Genomic DNA, 18,073 nt, shown 5'->3' with positions numbered 1-18,073 from the left:
TGACCTCTGGAGAGCAATAGACAAACATACCTGACATTGACCTCTGGCCGACACATAAATGCACATATATCTGTGTTCACCCATGCACGCGTACACTTGCACAAACAGAAAAGAGGGAAGGAAGGAAAGGTGGGAGGGAGGAAGGAAGAAAGAAAGGGAGGGAAGGAGGAAGGAAGGAAGGAGGAGGAAGGAAGGAGAAGTGAAGGAAGGAGGAAGGAAGAAAGGAAGGAAGGAGGGAGGGAGGAAGGAAGGAAGGAAGAAGGAGGGAGGGAGGGAGGGAAGGAAGGAAGGAGGGAAGGAAGGAAGGAAGAGGGAAGAAGGAAGGAAGGAAGGAAGGAAGGAAGGAAGGAAGGAAGGAGGAAGGAAGGAAGGAAGAAGGAAGGAGGAAGGAAGGAAGGAAGAAGGAAGGAAGGAAGGAAGGAAGGAAGGAAGGAAGGAAGGAGGAAGGAAGAAGGAAGGAAGGGAGGAAGGAAGAAGGAAGGAAGGAAGGAAGGAGGAAGAAAGGAAGGAAGGAAGGAAGGAAGGAAGGAAGGAAGGAAGGAAGGAAGGGAGGGAGGAAGGAAGGAAGGAAGGACACTAATTATTATCAGCCAAAGACAACCAGGAGCATCCCAGGAGCAATCTAACCAATTTTAGTGAGCTCCAGGGTCAGTGAGAAATGCTATCTCAAGAAAATAAAACAGAGGGCTGGAGAGATGGCTCGGCAGTTTGGAGCACTTGCTGTTCTTGCTAAGGACCGAGTTCAGCTCCCAGCACTCACATAGGACCCAGGAGACCTGACACCCTCTTCTGGCCTCCATAAGCAACTGCACACACCCAATGCACATAAGATAAGCAGGCGCACACACATACACATGAAATAAAAGTAAATCTTTAAGATAGGGACTGGAGAGATGGCTTGGCGGTTAAGAGCAATTGTTGCTCAAAGCCATGTGTAACTCCAGTTCCAGGGAATCCAACACCCTCTTCTGGCCTCTGGGGCACCAGGCATGCATGTGATCTATGCACACACACACACACACACACACACACACACACACACACACACTTAAATAAATAAGAAAGAAAATGCCCTGTGCTAAGTACTTGAATCTAATTGTGCTGGGGCCATGGTCCTCAAAAAGGTTTGTGAGCTGAGACTCATGGGAGGTTCTCCAGACAGTGGAAGGCAGAGCAAAAACATGTGCCAGTGTAGCAGTGTCCAAGTTCTTACAGTGACGGAGCTCTGAGCACGGCTGGTACAACACTAACCCAAAAGCCAAACAACCGCCACCCTCCTGAAACCAGCCTGACTACTTGCAAACAATAACCCCAGTGAGGCGTGTTGACTGCTGATACTCCCTCGGAGGAGGAAGGGTGGGGGCAGCCATTGGACCCTCGTCTGAGGCAGCTGTAGGCAATTCCTCCCTAAATGCACATGGCCTCGGGGATCTCTGGAAGGGGACAGGGTATGTAGTTTGGGAGGGCCTAGGGAAGGGGTCTCCATCCACGCTGAGCAAAGATTTCCCAGTGTGGCTGCTTTGGGGTCACCCATGGTCCTGCCAGGAACCCTGTCACCCAGGGTCTGTAAGGAATCCTAATAAACTCATTGGTTCCCTTGAGAGGGAGCTCTGGTAAAACAGAACTCTTTGGTTGGTCATTGGGACCTTGGAGAAGAAAAGACAGCACCTAATCCCCTCCAGGGGAAAAAAAAAGTTCTCTAAGCAAAGATAGTTCAGGGAGAAGCTAGAGCAGGCAGGGGCTGGAAAGTCAGGAAGCTCTTAGAACACCCAAGGCAGCAGCAGCTGCTCATGGACCAAGTAGCTATCTGTGAAAACGAGCAGATGCCCCAGAAGCATCCACGCCCATGTTTCATATCCAAGGTCACTGGATGACCTTGGCAGGGCTGCCTCAGGGATCCTATGAAGGCTACGGGTCTACCCTCACCAGTGCCATCACCTCTAGCTGCTTGCTGTCCTGTATGCGCCATATGAGATCGCTCGTGGCTCTGACCTTCAGATCTGAAAGCCTTTCTTCTTCGGGCCTCTCTGTGCCATGTTCCCAAGTAGACACAGAGCAAATGGAGACCATCCAAAGTCCTCAAGGCTGAACTTTCCCTGCCCTCTGGTACTCTCGCTCATCCGGCACACTACCTTCTGGCTGAGGCAAAGGCCAAAGGAGAGACACTTTGACCCTGTCTATGACCTTTGACCCTCCCTTACAACACATCTTCATTCTTCGTGACTTTACCTGAGATGTGGAGGTGGGTAAGGTGATTCTTTTTTAAAATTCTGTGTATACATGTTTGCCTCTATGTAGATACCTGCATCACATACATGCCCAGGGAGCCAGAGGCAGGTGTCTGATTACCTGGAACTGGAGATGCCATTGACTCTGAGCTGTCATGTGGGTGCTGTGAGTGGAACCCAGGTCCTCTGCAAGAGCAAGTACTCTTACACAACTGAGCTTTCTCTCTGAAACTCAGCACGGCAGTTCTTTAGACTACAGGAGGTACCCCACAAACCAAGAACCCCAGCCTAGGTTAGGAATGATAAAAATCAGAAAACAAAGTGTTAGTGCTGTGTGTGGTGGCCCAGATCTGTGATCCCAATGGTGAGAAGTAGAAGCAGGAAGATCAGGAGTTGACGGTCGTCCTTCTCACCAAGTTTAAGGCCAGTCTGGACTCCATGGTATCCTGTTCCAAAACAACAAAACAAAACAGGAAACTCTAGCAAGACATTGTCCTAGCTAGCAGAGCTACTGCCCATCACTCGTGGAACAGTTTCTGTTTGCCTATTCAAGGCTAAACATTTTCTGGCTCACTTTGTCGTGGCCCATACTCCCCTCACAGGTGGATGTCACCCACAAATCAGAGTAAATGTTTTGAGTGAGAAAAGCAAGAGGCAGGAAGCACATTAACAGTTTTCCAAAGATTGTCCCCATTACAACAGATAGATGGGGCCTTTACAGACCAGCCTGTCCTAGAACATCCCTCATTAGAGGCCCTTCCCAGGCCATTCCAGATGGTGTCAAGCTGAGAATTAAAACTAGCATCAATTAAAACTTTCTTTTTTAAAGTTAGTTATCGTGTATGGGTGTTTTGTTTGCCTGTATGTCCATGTCTGGTGACCGCTGTCATACCTTTCTTTTTTTAAGTCATTGATTTGCTTATTTGTTTGTTTGTTTGTTTGTTTGTTTGTTTATTGTGTATGGGTGTTGTGTTTGCCTGTATGTCCACGTCTGGTGCCCAAGGAGGGCAATGAATTCCCTCAGACTGGAGTTAAGGACAGTTGTGAACCTCCACGTGGGTGCTAGGAATTGAGCTCGGAACCTCCGGAAAGAACAGCTGGTGCCCTTACCCACTGAGCCATCTCTCCGGCCCTCCAACCTTCCTTCTTTATGCTGCATTTGCCAAGTATTCTGTCACAGCAATGACTAAGTAATGCCCCTGCTCTTTTGCCATGCTTCTCCAGCCTCAGGTACTTCTAGAACCTCAAAGGTGTTGTGCGTGGGCACAAGCTCAGGCCGTTCGCTGTGGTGTTATGTGGCATTATTTTGACCTGCTCTGGCCCTAGTCTATTGCATGTCTTCACATCCCACAGGCCTGCTGGTATTGCCAGACACCAGCCATTCCTACAAATGCCAGTCTCCTGCTGCTGTCAAACCTGCAGTGCGGGTGCCTCAAGTGGCCAAACTTCCTAAGTTGGGGAGTTGCTTTGTCTTCTCCTGTGAGCTGTGTCCTGTTAGAGAACCACTGTGAGCAGTGCCCATACCTCTGTCTGGATGTCTCTCAATAAGTTCCTGAAAGAGTTCTCATTTCCTCAGACAAGCTTGGCAACCTCTGGAATCAGACCTCCGGTCGTGAGAGGCTGCAATGAGGAGCTACATCTTGGGGCAAAGCCCCACTAGCTCAACAATCACCATTTTCTCCCCCAATTCTGAGGCTGTATGACTGGGCCAAACCAATCTACATCTTTAAGGTGGGTCCATCCTCGGTCTTGTGTAAATGTGGTTCTGGAGAGCCCAAATTACCAGGTATCCCCAGGATGGCCATCTCTGGAACCCAGCAGGAGACACAGGCTGTGCTAGACCTGAGTCTCCTGTTGTTGCTGATGTCATTTTTTCCTCCTCCTCCTCCTCCTCCTCCTCCTCCTCCTCCTCCTCCTCCTCTCTTCCTTCTTTGTCCTTCTAAATTCAATAAGATGAAAACTAGAGGCCTCAAAACTCAAGGTATTGCTAGAGTGTTTACAGGGCCATTATTCCGTCCTAGATTTAACAAAAATGAGAACTCTCTCAAGATCCTGGGTCAGGGAAAATAACTCCCTAAACTAAAGACAGAAATGATCAAAGGAGAGAAAACTAGATTAGCCTTAAAATCTCATCAGGTCCCCCAAAAGTTAAGACCAGAATCTGATGAACAAAAGACCATGGGTTTTATAGAGCCACCCACCTCTTCCGCATTACTCTGAAAGAATTCAGCCACCGGGAGTGGACCCAGTGTCAGGGATTACTTAAAGTCATTTCCATATTTTAAAAATCAGGGGGCAACATGAAAAAAAAAAGCCTTCCTTTTTATTTCCAGTGGTCTTTTTTTTATATCCATTATATGTATTCATCAAAAAGATGTTTCCTTTGGACTCCCATCTCCAGCCTTATTTGACACATAAAGAAAATTAAATCAGCCTTTGATCCCTTGATAGTCACTAAATCTCAAAGGACAAAATTAGAGGGGAAATGTACCCAAGCTCTCTCTATACTAGACACGTCTCTCCTGTGCTGCACGGCGTCGCGTAGGACATGAGATGAAGAGGCCTGTTCCGAATCAGTCTCTACACACCAGCAGGCATGCTTTAGCACACTGTATAATGAGGGCTGACAAAATACATTTTTCCATGCTGAGTGTGCAATCCCATGTCTTTAACCCCAGGGCTCAGGAGGCAGAGGCAAGTGGACCTCTGTGAGTTTGGAGGTCATCCTCCTTTACATAGCAAGCTCCAGGACAACCAGGGCTACACAGTGAGACACTACCTTTAGGGCTTTTCATTTATTTTTTTATTTTTATTTTTTTTTTACGTGCGTTGGTGAGAGGGCATCAGGTCCCCTGGAACTGGAGTTACAGACAGCTGTGAGCTGCCATATGGGTGCTGGGAATTGAACTGAGGTCCTCTGGTAGAGCAGCCGGTGCTCTTAACCACTGAGCCATCTCTCCAGGCCCACAGGTTTAAAAACACTTTTGTGTGAATGTGTGTGTGCAGCGTACCTGTGAGCGCATGTTTGTGTGTGTGTGTGTGTGTGTGTGTGTGTATGCATACAGGTGCGCGTGGGCGTGTGTGCATGTACGCGGCCCAGAGTTCAATGCCCAGTGTCTTCCTCCATCCCTCCCCACCTTGTTTTCTCTGACAGGATTTGTCACTGAGCCAAAGGTTTACTGAGAGCTAAGCTAACTGGTCAACAAACTCCATGGCTCTCCCTGCCTCCAACCCTCCATTCCGAGGTCACAGACAAACCAACACACCCGAGTCTCCAGAGCTGCCCTGGGGACCCCGTCCCGGGTCCTTGTGTTTGCACAGCAGGCTCTCTACTGGCTGATCCCCCCTCCTAGCCCCCTGTTTTCATAATCTAAAAGTTCTGTTATCTTGGGAAGTAGTAGAAGTCATCCGATTGACTTCTCAGAAGACAGCTCCGTGGGTAAAGATGCTTCTCAGCAAACCTGATGCCCTGGTTCTGATACCCAGGAAGCACATGGTGAAAGGAGAAAACCAACTCCTAAAAGGTATCCTCTGACACACACACACACACACACACACACACACACCATGGCATGAATGCCCACACACATATACACAAAACCATACTAGTAAGTGTAAAAAAAAATTTAAAGGAATAAAAAAAAAATAATAATAAAAGCAAAGTAAGATTCTCCAAACTAAGAAAAACAAGCTGTGAAATCTGATTGGCGGGACCCAGGAAGGATATCAAAAGACTGCCTAGACACATGATAGGAGGTTCCGAGCACACGTCCCCCAGTTCTTCATAGACACAAAGACCACGCGTGCTCAGCCACTGAGGGACTCAACTGCAAAGCATGCAAAGCATTCTCCCTATCACTCGTGAGGCAGAAATTAAAAGTTTAAAGTGAGTGGTGCTGTAAGGTCCAATAACCCCACAGCAAGGGGACAGGATGGACACTGTCAGAGCCCGAAACCAGAATTCTTCAAAACTTTCAAGTATTTCCTGCAGAGTATTGGTCCTATCTGGAGGTGAGAGGATGGGAAATCTTTACTGTTTTGTCTCTCTGTGTGGCACCACTTGCTGTTCTAATGAGTGTCTGTGAGCAGAAACAGAAAGTGTGTTCTTCAACCTTATTTTGAGAGCTCGATAGCTCCACCTGTAATCCCAGAAGACGATGGTCTGGTCTACATAATAAGTTTCAGACTAGCCAGGACTACACAATGAGACCCTGTCTCAAAATAAAGGAAAAAAGAACAGAAATTAAATATGTTTTTGGTAAATGTACCAACATTTTCTGCATGGGGGTCCTGGGATGAAGCCCAGGGATTTGTGTGTGCTGGAAGCAGCCTCCTACAGACCGTCTCATCTCTAGCCCTACCTTAACAGTTTATGGAAGGGGTCTCACTAGCCTTGCCTGGCCTGAAACTTGCTGTATAGACCAGGCTGGCTTGGGACCCACAGAGTTCCACCTGTCTCTGTTGGAATCACAAAGGTATGTGCCGCCACATTAATGTTTTCAAAAACAAAAAATAAATAAATAATAACGATGAAGTAGCAAAGCTTTGATCCAGAATGTGTGGTAAAGTTCCCCAAAATAGCTCTTTAAAAGTCAGTTCCCTTTCTTCATATCTCCCTCGTGAATAAGAGACTTTATACAACAAACGCTTACAATCATCTCCTTAAAGAAAATTACAACCCGTCTACTTCCGTAAAAAGTTTTGAGTTTTAGGATTTGTTTTTTGGGTTTTTGTTGTTTTGTTTTGTTTTTTGGTCTTGGTTTTTCAAGATAGGGTTTTTCTGTAGCTCTGGCTGTCCTGGAACTCACCCTGTAGACCAGAGTGGTAAACTCAGAGATCCACCTGCCTCTGCCTCCTGAGGACTGGAGTTAAAGGTGTAGCCCACCGCACAGTTTTGTGTATTGCAAAGGTGATGATACCTCAAATAATGAGCATGAGAAAGAAGGGAGACTCGGAGAAAAGCAATGATGGCAGGGACCATGAAGATCATCAACACACTGTTAGAGAGATGGCTTGGAGGTTCAGAGCACACACTGCTCTTCTGCAGAACCTGAGTTTGGTTCTTGGTGACTCACAGACCTACATAACTCCAGATCCAAGAGATCCAACTGGCCTCTGTGGGCACCTGTAAATATGTGATACACAGAGGCACACACACAAATACATACACAAGCACCATGCAAGCAAATGCATAAACAATAAATAATCCCAAACCAACCAACAAAAATTTTAAAGAAGAAAAATAATATTTATTATCTCCTTAATTATGAATGACAATGAATATACCCAGCCTTTACTTTTTCATGAGTCTTAACAGGAAAATTAAACAGAAATCAAGTTACAAGCAGAAGACATGCTGGGCAGTAGTGGTGGATGCCTTTAATCCCAGCACTGGAAAGACAGAGGCTGGTGGATCTCTGTGAGCTCAAGGCCAGCCTAGTCTACAGAGTGAGTTCCAAGACAGCCAGAGCTGCACAGAAAAACCCTGTCTCAAAACAAAAATTAATATTGGAGAGATGGTTCGGAGGTTTAAAGCAGATAGGTTTTCAAATTTAAAATCCAGATTATTAAATGTTAGTATAGCCAAACTCCATCCCTCTACACACACACACACACACACACACACACACACTAATGAAAACAGGTTCCCTGTACCTCTTAACGTTTAGAACTGAAGAGTCTATCTTGGGGGTTGGGGAAGTGGTTCTGTAGGTAAAGCCTAAATATCTGAGTTTAATCCTCAAATCCATGTTGAGGTGGCATGAAAGAACAGACACCACAAAGTTGTCTCCTGATCTCCATATGCACACACACACACACACACACACACACACACACACAAGCACACTCGTACTTCCTAAACATACAATAATAATGATGACAAACAGCATCTTTATTTTGGGGGAGGGATGGGTAATGTTTCAAGGCAGGGTTTCTCAGTGTAGCCCTGGCTGTCCTAGAACTCACTCTGTAGACCAAGCTGGCCTAAAACTCAGAGATCCACCTGCCTCTGCCTCCCAAGTGCAAGGATTAAGGTATGTGCCAGCACAACCTAGCTAAACAGAATCTTTAAAATGAAACAAAATATATACCTGAGTGAATTTTAATGTACTTTTCCTCCTATAAACAAGCTGAAGCCTGTCTCACATTGTTTTCTATTGTAGCCTTTTTCTCTTTCCTAGTTAGTACTGGAATATGCTTTCTTTTCTTTAACCCTTAAGTTTAAATGTATAAAACTAGCACAAACTGGCTTTTTTTTTTTTTTTTCTAGCTCTGGTTACACAGTTACATAAAGACAGGGGGAAACTGATGAATTGCCCTGCCTCCATCTTGGGCTTAAAAGCTATCTTACAGTAAAGACAAACTAGGCTCATTTCTGTTTATGATTAAACCTCTGTTTCTCAAGGATTGGGCTATGCCACACTCGTGACCATAACTACAAAAGTTTCTGTATACTATCCATTCCCGGAAACTACACCTTTGTCTCCAATTATCCTGAAACCCTACCTTTGTTTGAAAAAATTGTTCTGTTGTTATGACTGCCTTGCTAGGAACACCTTGCAATCATGCCTTTGTTTCAGGAGGTCCTTCTGACTAACTTGTTATGCTTATGTTCTGTTTTTGTAACCCTGTTTTGCACACCAAATCCCCTCTTTGGAAATCCCCATAACTCTGAGCTATAAAAACCTTGTCTTCCTCATATCCAATGCTGATTCCTTGAACCCCACTTTTAAGGAGAGATAGCCCATATACACAAATTTAAAGGCTTGTTTTAATTAATTGCTTACTTTAATTAATTTGCCCATGGTGACTTGGGTAAATGGTCTTCCTCCTTAAATCTTTGGGATTAACAAAATCTGAATATCACTGCATTCATTATATGAAAGTGAACACTCAGGAAAACTCCCAGCAATAAAAATGAGATAAATTACCTAACCCTACATCCAAACCTCTTCTAAGCCAGGTGTGATTTTTATGTTGTGCAGGCAATTCAACCGACCTTCCCCTAGGGACCTTTAGGGTCCTGACAACATCCTGTGTCAGAACCTGGGTCCTGTGACATCATCTGGGCTAGGTACACAGGGACCTGTTGGCCACGCCCCTTCGCTCTTGCTCTTTTGCTCTTCCCTTCTCTTGCCTTCGCTCCCCCTCCCTCCCTCTCCTCTCCTGTCTTTTTCTCTCTCCATCTCCCTCCAATAAACCCCAATGGATTTAGATTGTGTGCATGGCATTTTTATATAAATACTAACAGTGGTGGCACATGCGCAGCAAGTTCCATGGCAGTCAGTGTTACACAAGGGCCCTTTTCAAAAATGATGAAATAAAACATTAAGTAATAAAATTCCTCTGCAAAATCTTGAAGTGTTGACTTGAGGCGAAAGTTAAATATATATTGTTAACTACTTGAGTTGGTAGAAGTATAAACTGTTACTATTTATGTCTCTGTTCCTTTTTCTACAATTTTCGGAGCGGGAGAGATGGTGAGCTGGGAAGAAACTGAGGCCCAAAGCTACGCCACCTCAAGCTTCCGCAGAGGGAGTCGCGCAAAAAGCAAAGCGCCCTTTCCCTTTCTCAAGATGGCGGCCCTGGCGACAGTACGGGCGGACGCGCGAAGCGCTCTGGGAGCGGAAGTCGGCTGTGCGGCGGCGGTCAAACCGGAAGGGGAGGCGCTGGGGCCTGGAGGAGCGGCCTGTGTCGCTGCGGTTGCCGGTGTTTGCGGGTAGCGGGGAGCCGGGCCGGCGGGCGGGCTGTGTCGCGATGCCGGAGCTGGCGGTGCAGAAGGTGGTGGTCCACCCCCTGGTGCTGCTCAGTGTGGTGGATCATTTCAACCGGTGAGCAGGCGCCGCGCGGCGGCCGCCCGGCGCAGGGCTGCTGAGTCACGGGCGCGCCGGGCGTAACGCGGCGGCCCGGGACGCGGGCGGGGGGCGAGCGACCCTGGAGGCTCCCCACCGCCGTGCCCGGAGCCCACGGGCTGCCTCCCGCCGAGGCCGCCGCTCCCGGGCCCGGCCCGCCTGCTGAGCGGCCGGAATGGGGACGGTGCTGCCCGCCGAGGCCGGGCCTTTCACCGGAGCAGCTCGGTGTGGTAGGACGGCGCTTCGGTCCCGCGTGTCTGCGCCTGCCAAAGCTGTCACCGAAAGTCTGCCCTCGGCGTCCCCGATGAGGCAGTGGTTGTACCCTCCAGGTTTCTTCCCTGGGACTCTGGCTGGATGGTACCTTTAAAGCGTGGATAAGGTGCCAGCTTTTTCCTTTAAAAACGAGGCAGGTGTAGACTGGGGCCACCCTGCAGTTCGCCCGGTTAGCTCCTGCCACTGCCACCCTCGCTCTCTCCAGCCGTTCGTCCTGCCAGACCTGTTGCACGTGTTCGGAAGTTTTACAAGCTAATTAGCTGAATTAACAAATAGGAAGATCCAGTAGGGAGCCTGTGCTTGCTGTAAAGTCGTGCCGGTGCCCGGTCCGACCCAGGCTTTGTGCAGCTAACTCAGCCAGGGCCGAAAACAATCTCGAGGCGGAGGGGTTTGATCCCGGGTTCAGTTGTATTGACGGTGGGGCCTCGACTTTAACAGGACCTGTGGGCTTTTCTACAATAGGTGCAGTTTTGCTCCTTTGAGAGACTAGGGTCCCTAAGGGTGGTGAGCCACTGCCGGTGGTTGTGTCATGGAACGCTTTAACAACAAATGAGGCTGGAGAGATGGCTCAGAGGTTAACGGCGCCCACTGCTCTTCCAAAGGTCCTGAGTTCAACACCCAGCAACCACATGGTGGCTCACAACCATCTGTAATAAGATCTGGTGCCTTCTTCGGGTGTGCAGGCAGAATACTGTGTACTTAATAAATAAATAAATAAATCTTTTTAAAATTTTTTTTAAAAAGACACAAATGGTCTTTTGTAAACCAAAAGGCCCGTGGGTGAAGTGTCTCTTGACATGTGGAAACTCATTGTTTGAAGTATTTTCAATGGATTAAAAAAAAGAAAAAAAAATAGCCAGCAGGAACACAGAACCCCTTCATTCTACCTGTACCCTAAATTTAGTATTGGTTTGCCACGCTCTATGTTAAGCAAAACACTACAGTTAAACTAACCTGTGGAACTTGGGACTGTTTAAGAGGTGTAATTCATTTTACTGTAGCCAGTAGGTTTCCATAGCAGAGAATTGTTTCCACATACACAATTTGCTAAGTGGCTAAAGAAGAGATTCCTTTGCAGAGCAGTATGCTTGTAGCTACTTAGCAGCAAACCACACAGAAGGTTTAAGGTGGAAGTTGTGAAGCAAGAGCCTTCTCGCTCATCCAGCCTTTCTCCCTGTTTGGAATCACTCCCTGAGCCCCTAGATTGTACAGAGGATGAAGTAGAACTGGAGCTGATTGGCGTGGTGCAGGTGTTCTAGAGAAGAATTGGCTGTGCCATAGAACTGGTGCTCAACTGTAGCATCTTCTTCCCAGGAGAGATTTCAGTGTAGAGAAGAGGGAGAGAGTTTAAAGGAAAGGGGGAAACTGGGAAAGAAAACTAGGCCCGAATTTTTCTGCATACAAGTATCTGCAATCTTTAGAAAGTAAGGCTTCCAGTGTGAGTTAGGATTCTTTCCTTATCTTTATTATCTGGAACTAACCTGTTACATTTGTTTGTGGACCTAGGATCTCACATGAGCTAAATTGTATCTGTGTTGTTGGTAACTTGCCACTGAGTAGCTACATTTTGTGTCTGAGTGTGTGCTGATAAAGACTGACCACCTGTTTTTCTCATTCAGAATTGGCAAGGTTGGAAACCAGAAGCGGGTTGTTGGTGTGCTTTTGGGATCATGGCAAAAGAAAGTACTTGACGTATCCAACAGTTTTGCAGGTAAAGGACAAGCTTTTTGATATTGATTACTAAAAAAATGAACATTTGTTGCTACAGCCTGAAGATCCTGTTTCAGAATTGCTAACACATGGGAAAGGGAGCCTGGTGGCCACACACTAGCCCAGAGAGTGAAGAGTTTTAGCTTGCAGTGTCAGCTGCTGGAGTGTAAGGACTGCTGCGGACTGTGAAGTGGAGGAGTGGCTGTGTTTCCGAACAAGCCATCGGGGTAGCTCATAGGCTCCAACACTAAAGATTTTAAACCTGGCAGTGGCAGGGCAAGGAAAGATGAGGGGGACTGTCACCGTATGCCCTGTCACAAATCTTTACCAGAACATTACGTTTATGCTCCGTATGTTACTGTTGGCAGGATCTGTGGTTTGTAAAAGGACAGTAGGTAATGTAGTTGACCGTGCAGGAAATGTCAGAAAGAAAGGGCCCTCAGCAAGCCAGAGAATGTGTGTCCTTTTTAAGGTTCTTCCCCGGGGGGTCTAAGTCTTTAGCATTTTAAGAGAAGCTGGAAGTCTGGAGGTTTTAGCTGAAGCATTACTGCGTTAGACAGTTCACATGAGGGAGGCAGGTGCAGCTGAGGGTCCACCGTGGGCGGCCTTCCAGCCCGTAGGCAAAGTCTCCATTTTCTTTTTTCCCCTCTCTCTTTAGTACCTTTTGATGAAGATGACAAAGATGATTCTGTCTGGTTTTTAGACCATGATTATTTGGAAAACATGTATGGAATGTTTAAGAAGGTCAATGGTAAGTCTGAGTTTTTAGTTGTATGTGTGTATTGTTAAGGATTGATTCACTTAACTGGACCAAGTGAAAACAGACTAATGGGGATAAAGAAATGAGGTAAAATAAATAAACTACAGTAGAAGTTTAAGGCCGTGTAGACCACCTAGGCTGGACTGGGTTGGTCTTCTGATGTACCCGCCCCTAGAGCTTTAGTACTGGCAGAGTGCATTGTTCCTGTTATTTCAGGACAGCAGTCATGTCCCTGTGGGTAGCACCCTCCACACAGCTGCAGCCACTGGGATAGGAACTTGTATGTGCTCATATATTGCTCTGTAATTGATCACTGGTCATTTCACGCGTGACTGGTCCCTAGGCAAGTTTGGGGCACAGATGTCTCTGGATCGCACACTGCTTATTTTCTTAGAGTTCTGTTTTGGAGTTTTAGATTTCACAGATCTGTCGAGATTTATTTTTGTCTGGAACTCTCAAAAAGGTAGAAAACTTAAGTGCTAGTGTTTTTTATTATTTTTGAGTCAGTTGTACAACTTTTGATAAAATAACTAAAACTAAGTTTTTGCTTCCCAGCCAGAGAAAGAATAGTTGGGTGGTACCACACTGGCCCCAAGCTGCACAAAAACGACATCGCCATCAATGAGCTCATGAAAAGATACTGCCCCAACTCTGTAAGTACGCTGCTGTCAGAATACCCTCTGGTTCTCTTCGCCAGCTTCAAGACCGTCCTCAGAAGACCTGGGTCACAAAGCGTCCTGTGCCTCTCTGTAGCTTTTTGCAGTACTATGTGGTTCTGTGGAATCTGTTCTGACCTAGTGTTTTTAGCAAATAACAGCGCCCACTGAGTGCCACATATATGCCTCACTGCTCTCGGAAACTATATGTTGTCTTTGTAAGTGAGAAAATCAAAGTTAAGATTGGCTGGTGGGGCCAGCAAGGGGCTCTGTGAGTAAAGGTTCCTGTCACCAAACCTACCAAGTTCTTCCTTCCTGGACCCACACTGTGGAAAGAGAACCAGCTCCCACAATTGGGTGTTCTCTTTCTTTTTTTCTTTCTAGCAAATTTTAATTTTTAAATGTAAATTTCAAAAAAAAATTGGGAGGGAGTGAAACAGCGTTAAATTTGGGCACAGGCGAAATTTATATTTCCCGTGATTCATCCATGCCTGATGGATCCTGTGAAATGTAAACTTATTCTTGCTGAACATCTGGCTTGTTTCTGATTGAATGAGAATGTGGTCTGAGTCGTCAGAAGAAGGGGTGGGGCTGTGCCTTGTATCAGAAGGGAAGAAGCTTGCTAAGCTGCGTTTTTCTACCAGGTATTGGTCATTATTGACGTGAAGCCAAAGGACCTGGGACTTCCCACCGAAGCTTACATTTCAGTGGAAGAAGTTCATGATGTAAGTCGCCTGATCGGGGCTAGAGATTGGGTTAGCAAGTTCGTGGGTAGGTTTAGAAGTTTTTTGTTTCGTTTGTTTTCTTTTCCATGTTCAACTCAACAAATCTTTATCTCTCTATAACAAAGAGAAGGTCCTGCTAGCAGACCAGCCTTGAGTTTTTAAATCATCAAATTTTAGAAATAGAAAAGGAGCAAGAAAGCTATAATCCTTTTTCACTAAAGACCCTGAAGTCTTGGGTAATGAGATGAGAGCCGGAGTTATCAGTGAAGTCTGGTAGCTAAATGATTACAAGAGACCTTCATAGCAAGGGAAAGGCCAGGCCTGAGAGCTAGTTCCTGACCCAGTATGGTGTGTTGTGTCCTCTTAAGGATGCCAGGCCCTTCAGGCGGGCCATGGGTTTTCAAAGACAGCAAGACAGAGCTCTAAAGTGCCAGGTGGCAAGACCTGTGATCTTTTCACACTTGTCTTGCACTGAGGAAAGCAGTGAACAGTAGCCAGCCTTTCTATATCCTTAGGAAAGCTGCTTGTGAGATCTTGGGTAGAACCTGATGTAACAGGGTTTGTGGGGGACTGTCCAAGGAGCCTGGTCTTCAGAGCCAAGAGGGATTAAGAGTATAATATTTCTTACTATATGGTTTTAGAATTTGAAAAAGGAGCCAGGCACAGTGGCAAATGCCAGCAATCGTAGCCCTCTGGGAGGCAGAGTCAGGCGGATCTCTGTGAGTTTAAGGCCAGCCCGCCCTACAAAGCGAGCCCAGCCAAGGCTATACAGAGAGACCTGTCTCAAAAGACACACACACACAAAAAAAAGGATTTTTGAAAAGGATGTTCTAAGCTGTGCCCTCCCAGCCTTATACCAAGCCTTGGTTGCAGTAAGGCTTTATCCCTGGCCCTGACCCAAATGTCGTGACGTCTAGAAACTCAGAAGGCTCGGGCCATCCTAGTGCCCAAAGACCAGCATGGCCTGGGGGAATTCATACCATCCTGAATAAAATGAGAACCAGACATACTTGCAGCAGGTCCAGTGTGTAATGTGACTTGAGAGTCTTGCCCAAGGCCCTGTGGCTCTCTTAGCACAGCTGGCAGAGCCTGCAAGTCTGCAGAGCCCTCACAGAAGGGGCACAGCCTCTGCTGGCAACAGGACTAAAAGATGTCTTCTGGAGTCCCACAGTTGAGTCACCGGATGGCCAAGTGGTGACTCAGCCCTCAGTGCATGCTTTCATTCAAACCAGCAGTTACTCTGTTTGTCACATGTGGGACTCTTAGGTCATGTGATCCATGGAACAGTACATGGGTACATTAAATCTGTTAGTGTGACTGTGCCTCCAGTGCAGGTGTTCGATATTTTCTAGAAATAGTAAGAATCTTTAGAGTATTGACACACACCACCCGAGTGTGGGCTTAAGGGAATACAACAATTTTCCTAGACAAGAAAACAATTTAGTGGTGACACCATGCAAATAAGCTAACAGCAGTCCCAGCAAACCTGGCCCCACCATTGCTGTGAAAGTCTTTGTCTGTATCATGACACATGCTGACTGGCAGCAGAAGGTCAAGAGTGAGAAGAGAAACACGCCAGTTGCCGTGTTGAAAATCAGTAACAACAGCTAAGCCTCTTCACAGGACGGAACGCCAACATCGAAAACCTTTGAGCATGTGACCAGTGAGATCGGGGCAGAGGAGGCTGAGGAAGTTGGCGTGGAGCACTTGTTAAGGTGAGGGTGGTGGGGCTGGAGGAGACTCGGGGTTAAGAGCGTGGGCTGCTCTTGCAGAGAACCCAGGTTCAGTTTGCAGCACCCATGTGGCAGCTCACACCCCCTGTGACTCCAGTTCCAAGGGATCTCACGTCCTCTTCTAACCTCCACAGGCGCTAGGGACATACGGCACAGGTACAAGTAAGCAGACACGCACACACAGGGACAAACATGATAGTAAATCCGGCTGGACATGGTAGTGCACACGTAGAAATCTAGTACTTGGAGGCAGAAGCCGGTAGGTCTCTGCATTTGAGGCTACCGGATTGGGTGCCCAGGGCGCCCCTCTGTTCAGAGCAGAGCCCCTGCCTGAGGGCTGCATCGTCTGAGTAAGGGCTTAGGGCCGGTCCCCTGCTGCCACCCACTGTGCTGCTCTTGTAGATGGGTCACAGCCACTTTCTGAGCCTTTTTAGTTTTTAAAACACAGTCTCACCATAGCCCAGGCTACTCAAAGTCACTATCCCCTTCCCTCATCCTGCAAGGTGCCTGGACTAAAGGCGTGAGCTGCCTCTTCAGCCTTAGGTTTCTTATAAATCAGTGTGGTTGCACAAGCTGACCTATAAGTGTCTTGACTGAGCATGTGTGGCTATGAACAGCATTCTTTGTCCAGAAATCTCAGTGCTGGCTGCGACAGCAGACAGATGTGTAAACGCAGGCCTGTGCTCTCCAGGAAACTCTTCATCCTGGATGGGATATGTGTATAAGCTATACCGAAAGATTTTATGTTTACCAGCCACTAAAGTACTTCCTGGTTTTGAAAATGGCCACTGACTGCTTTAAGCTGCTCAGCGTTGTAGCAAAGCGGGTGGGAGAGGGCAAAGACCAGGCCACAGTCGGACAGCCAGGAGGTTGTTATTGCCTACACTGCAGCCCCAGAAAGTCCTGAACATTGTGGGCGTGGGACCTGATGACCTTTTTGCCTCTCTTCTGGGTCGTTCCAGAGACATCAAGGACACTACAGTGGGAACTCTCTCCCAGCGGATCACAAACCAGGTCCATGGTTTGAAGGGACTGAACTCCAAGCTCCTGGATATCAGGAGCTACCTGGAGAAAGTAGCCAGCGGCAAGCTACCAATCAACCACCAGATCATCTACCAGCTACAGGATGTCTTCAACCTGCTTCCGGACGCCAGCCTGCAGGAGTTCGTCAAGGCCTTCTACCTGAAGACCAATGACCAGATGGTGGTGGTGTACTTGGCCTCACTGATCCGCTCTGTGGTCGCCTTACACAACCTCATCAACAACAAGATTGCCAACCGCGATGCAGAGAAGAAGGAGGGACAGGAAAAGGAGGAGAGCAAGAAGGAAAGGAAAGATGACAAAGACAAGGAGAAGAGTGACGCGAAAAAAGAAGAGAAAAAGGAGAAAAAGTAAATCGTGTAGCTTTTTTAATTTGTAAATTAAAATCTTATAAACTAACTCCGAGTGCCACTAGAGGGTTCTTTGTCACATTCAGCGCTTGTTAAAAGGCTATCCTGGCAAGCGCACTCTGCCTCGGTCACCCTTGCTGTGGCATTTTGTGGAGATGAATGGACAGAAGGACCGAGCTCAACCCTACGCCACAGCTTCAGTTGCATGAATTGGTGTGGTGGCTCAGGTGTCCGATTATGAGAACAACATAGCCTTTGAATCTCTTTGTTCTTCTATCCTTAAAACTGCAATTTTTTTTTTCCTATCTTACAAGATCCATGGGTGACAATTGACATAATTGCTAAATGGAATTCATGAATCCCATACTCTGCCACCCAGCACTGGAGCTCAGACCCTTCTGAACTCTTCAGACCATACCACATTGTGGGGCCTGTAACGCTAGCATTCTTAGGGCTTGGGGTCCAGGTCCATGTATTGTTTACTTTCAAAGATACAATTAAATGGCTTGGTTTTTAAGTCCGTGTTTGTAGTGATTTGTGTTGTTTTCAGAAACCAGCAAAACGCTCTTCTGTTGCTGCAATGGCACATGCTGAGGACACTGGGCAACAGGCAAAGAGCGTATTAACCAAGGATGGAATGCTGGTGGGTGCCCCGTGAGTGTGCACATTAGACACAGGATAGTCTCTCAGCTCTGTCTTGGTCTCACTGTGTGGCCCTGGCTCTCCCAAGTACAGGGATGAAAG

At 47.0% G+C, this 18,073-nt stretch overlaps 1 protein-coding gene across 1 annotated transcript; it reads left to right on the top strand.

The window, feature by feature from the left end:
- Positions 1-9,880: 9,880 nt before the first annotated feature.
- On the top strand, positions 9,881-17,846 carry Psmd7 (proteasome 26S subunit, non-ATPase 7). The gene is made up of 7 exons (XM_055619354.1): positions 9,881-10,060; positions 11,974-12,065; positions 12,723-12,815; positions 13,380-13,477; positions 14,125-14,205; positions 15,829-15,920; positions 16,901-17,846. Exons 1-7 carry the CDS (start codon positions 9,987-9,989, stop codon positions 17,331-17,333), a joined length of 963 nt encoding a protein of 320 aa, XP_055475329.1. The 5' UTR covers positions 9,881-9,986; the 3' UTR covers positions 17,334-17,846.
- The last annotated feature ends 227 nt before the right edge of the window (positions 17,847-18,073 follow it).

The sequence above is a fragment of the Psammomys obesus genome, unplaced genomic scaffold (genome assembly GCF_907164565.1).
Source record: "Psammomys obesus unplaced genomic scaffold, mPsaObe1.curated_primary_1811, whole genome shotgun sequence".
Taxonomy (NCBI): domain Eukaryota; kingdom Metazoa; phylum Chordata; class Mammalia; order Rodentia; family Muridae; genus Psammomys; species Psammomys obesus.
The sequence above is the reverse complement of the archived record's forward strand: the minus strand, read 5'-3'. Positions and strand labels throughout refer to the sequence as shown.

Excerpts from the sequence above, each read along its gene's own strand:
- Psmd7 (XM_055619354.1), top strand. The coding sequence starts at position 9,987 with ATGCCGGAGCTGGCGGTGCAGAAGGTGGTGGTCCACCCCCTGGTGCTG. Across the intron at positions 10,061-11,973 it reads GTGGTGGATCATTTCAACCG|AATTGGCAAGGTTGGAAACC; the intron begins GTGAGCAGGCGC and ends TTTCTCATTCAG. Across the intron at positions 12,066-12,722 it reads CGTATCCAACAGTTTTGCAG|TACCTTTTGATGAAGATGAC; the intron begins GTAAAGGACAAG and ends CTCTCTCTTTAG.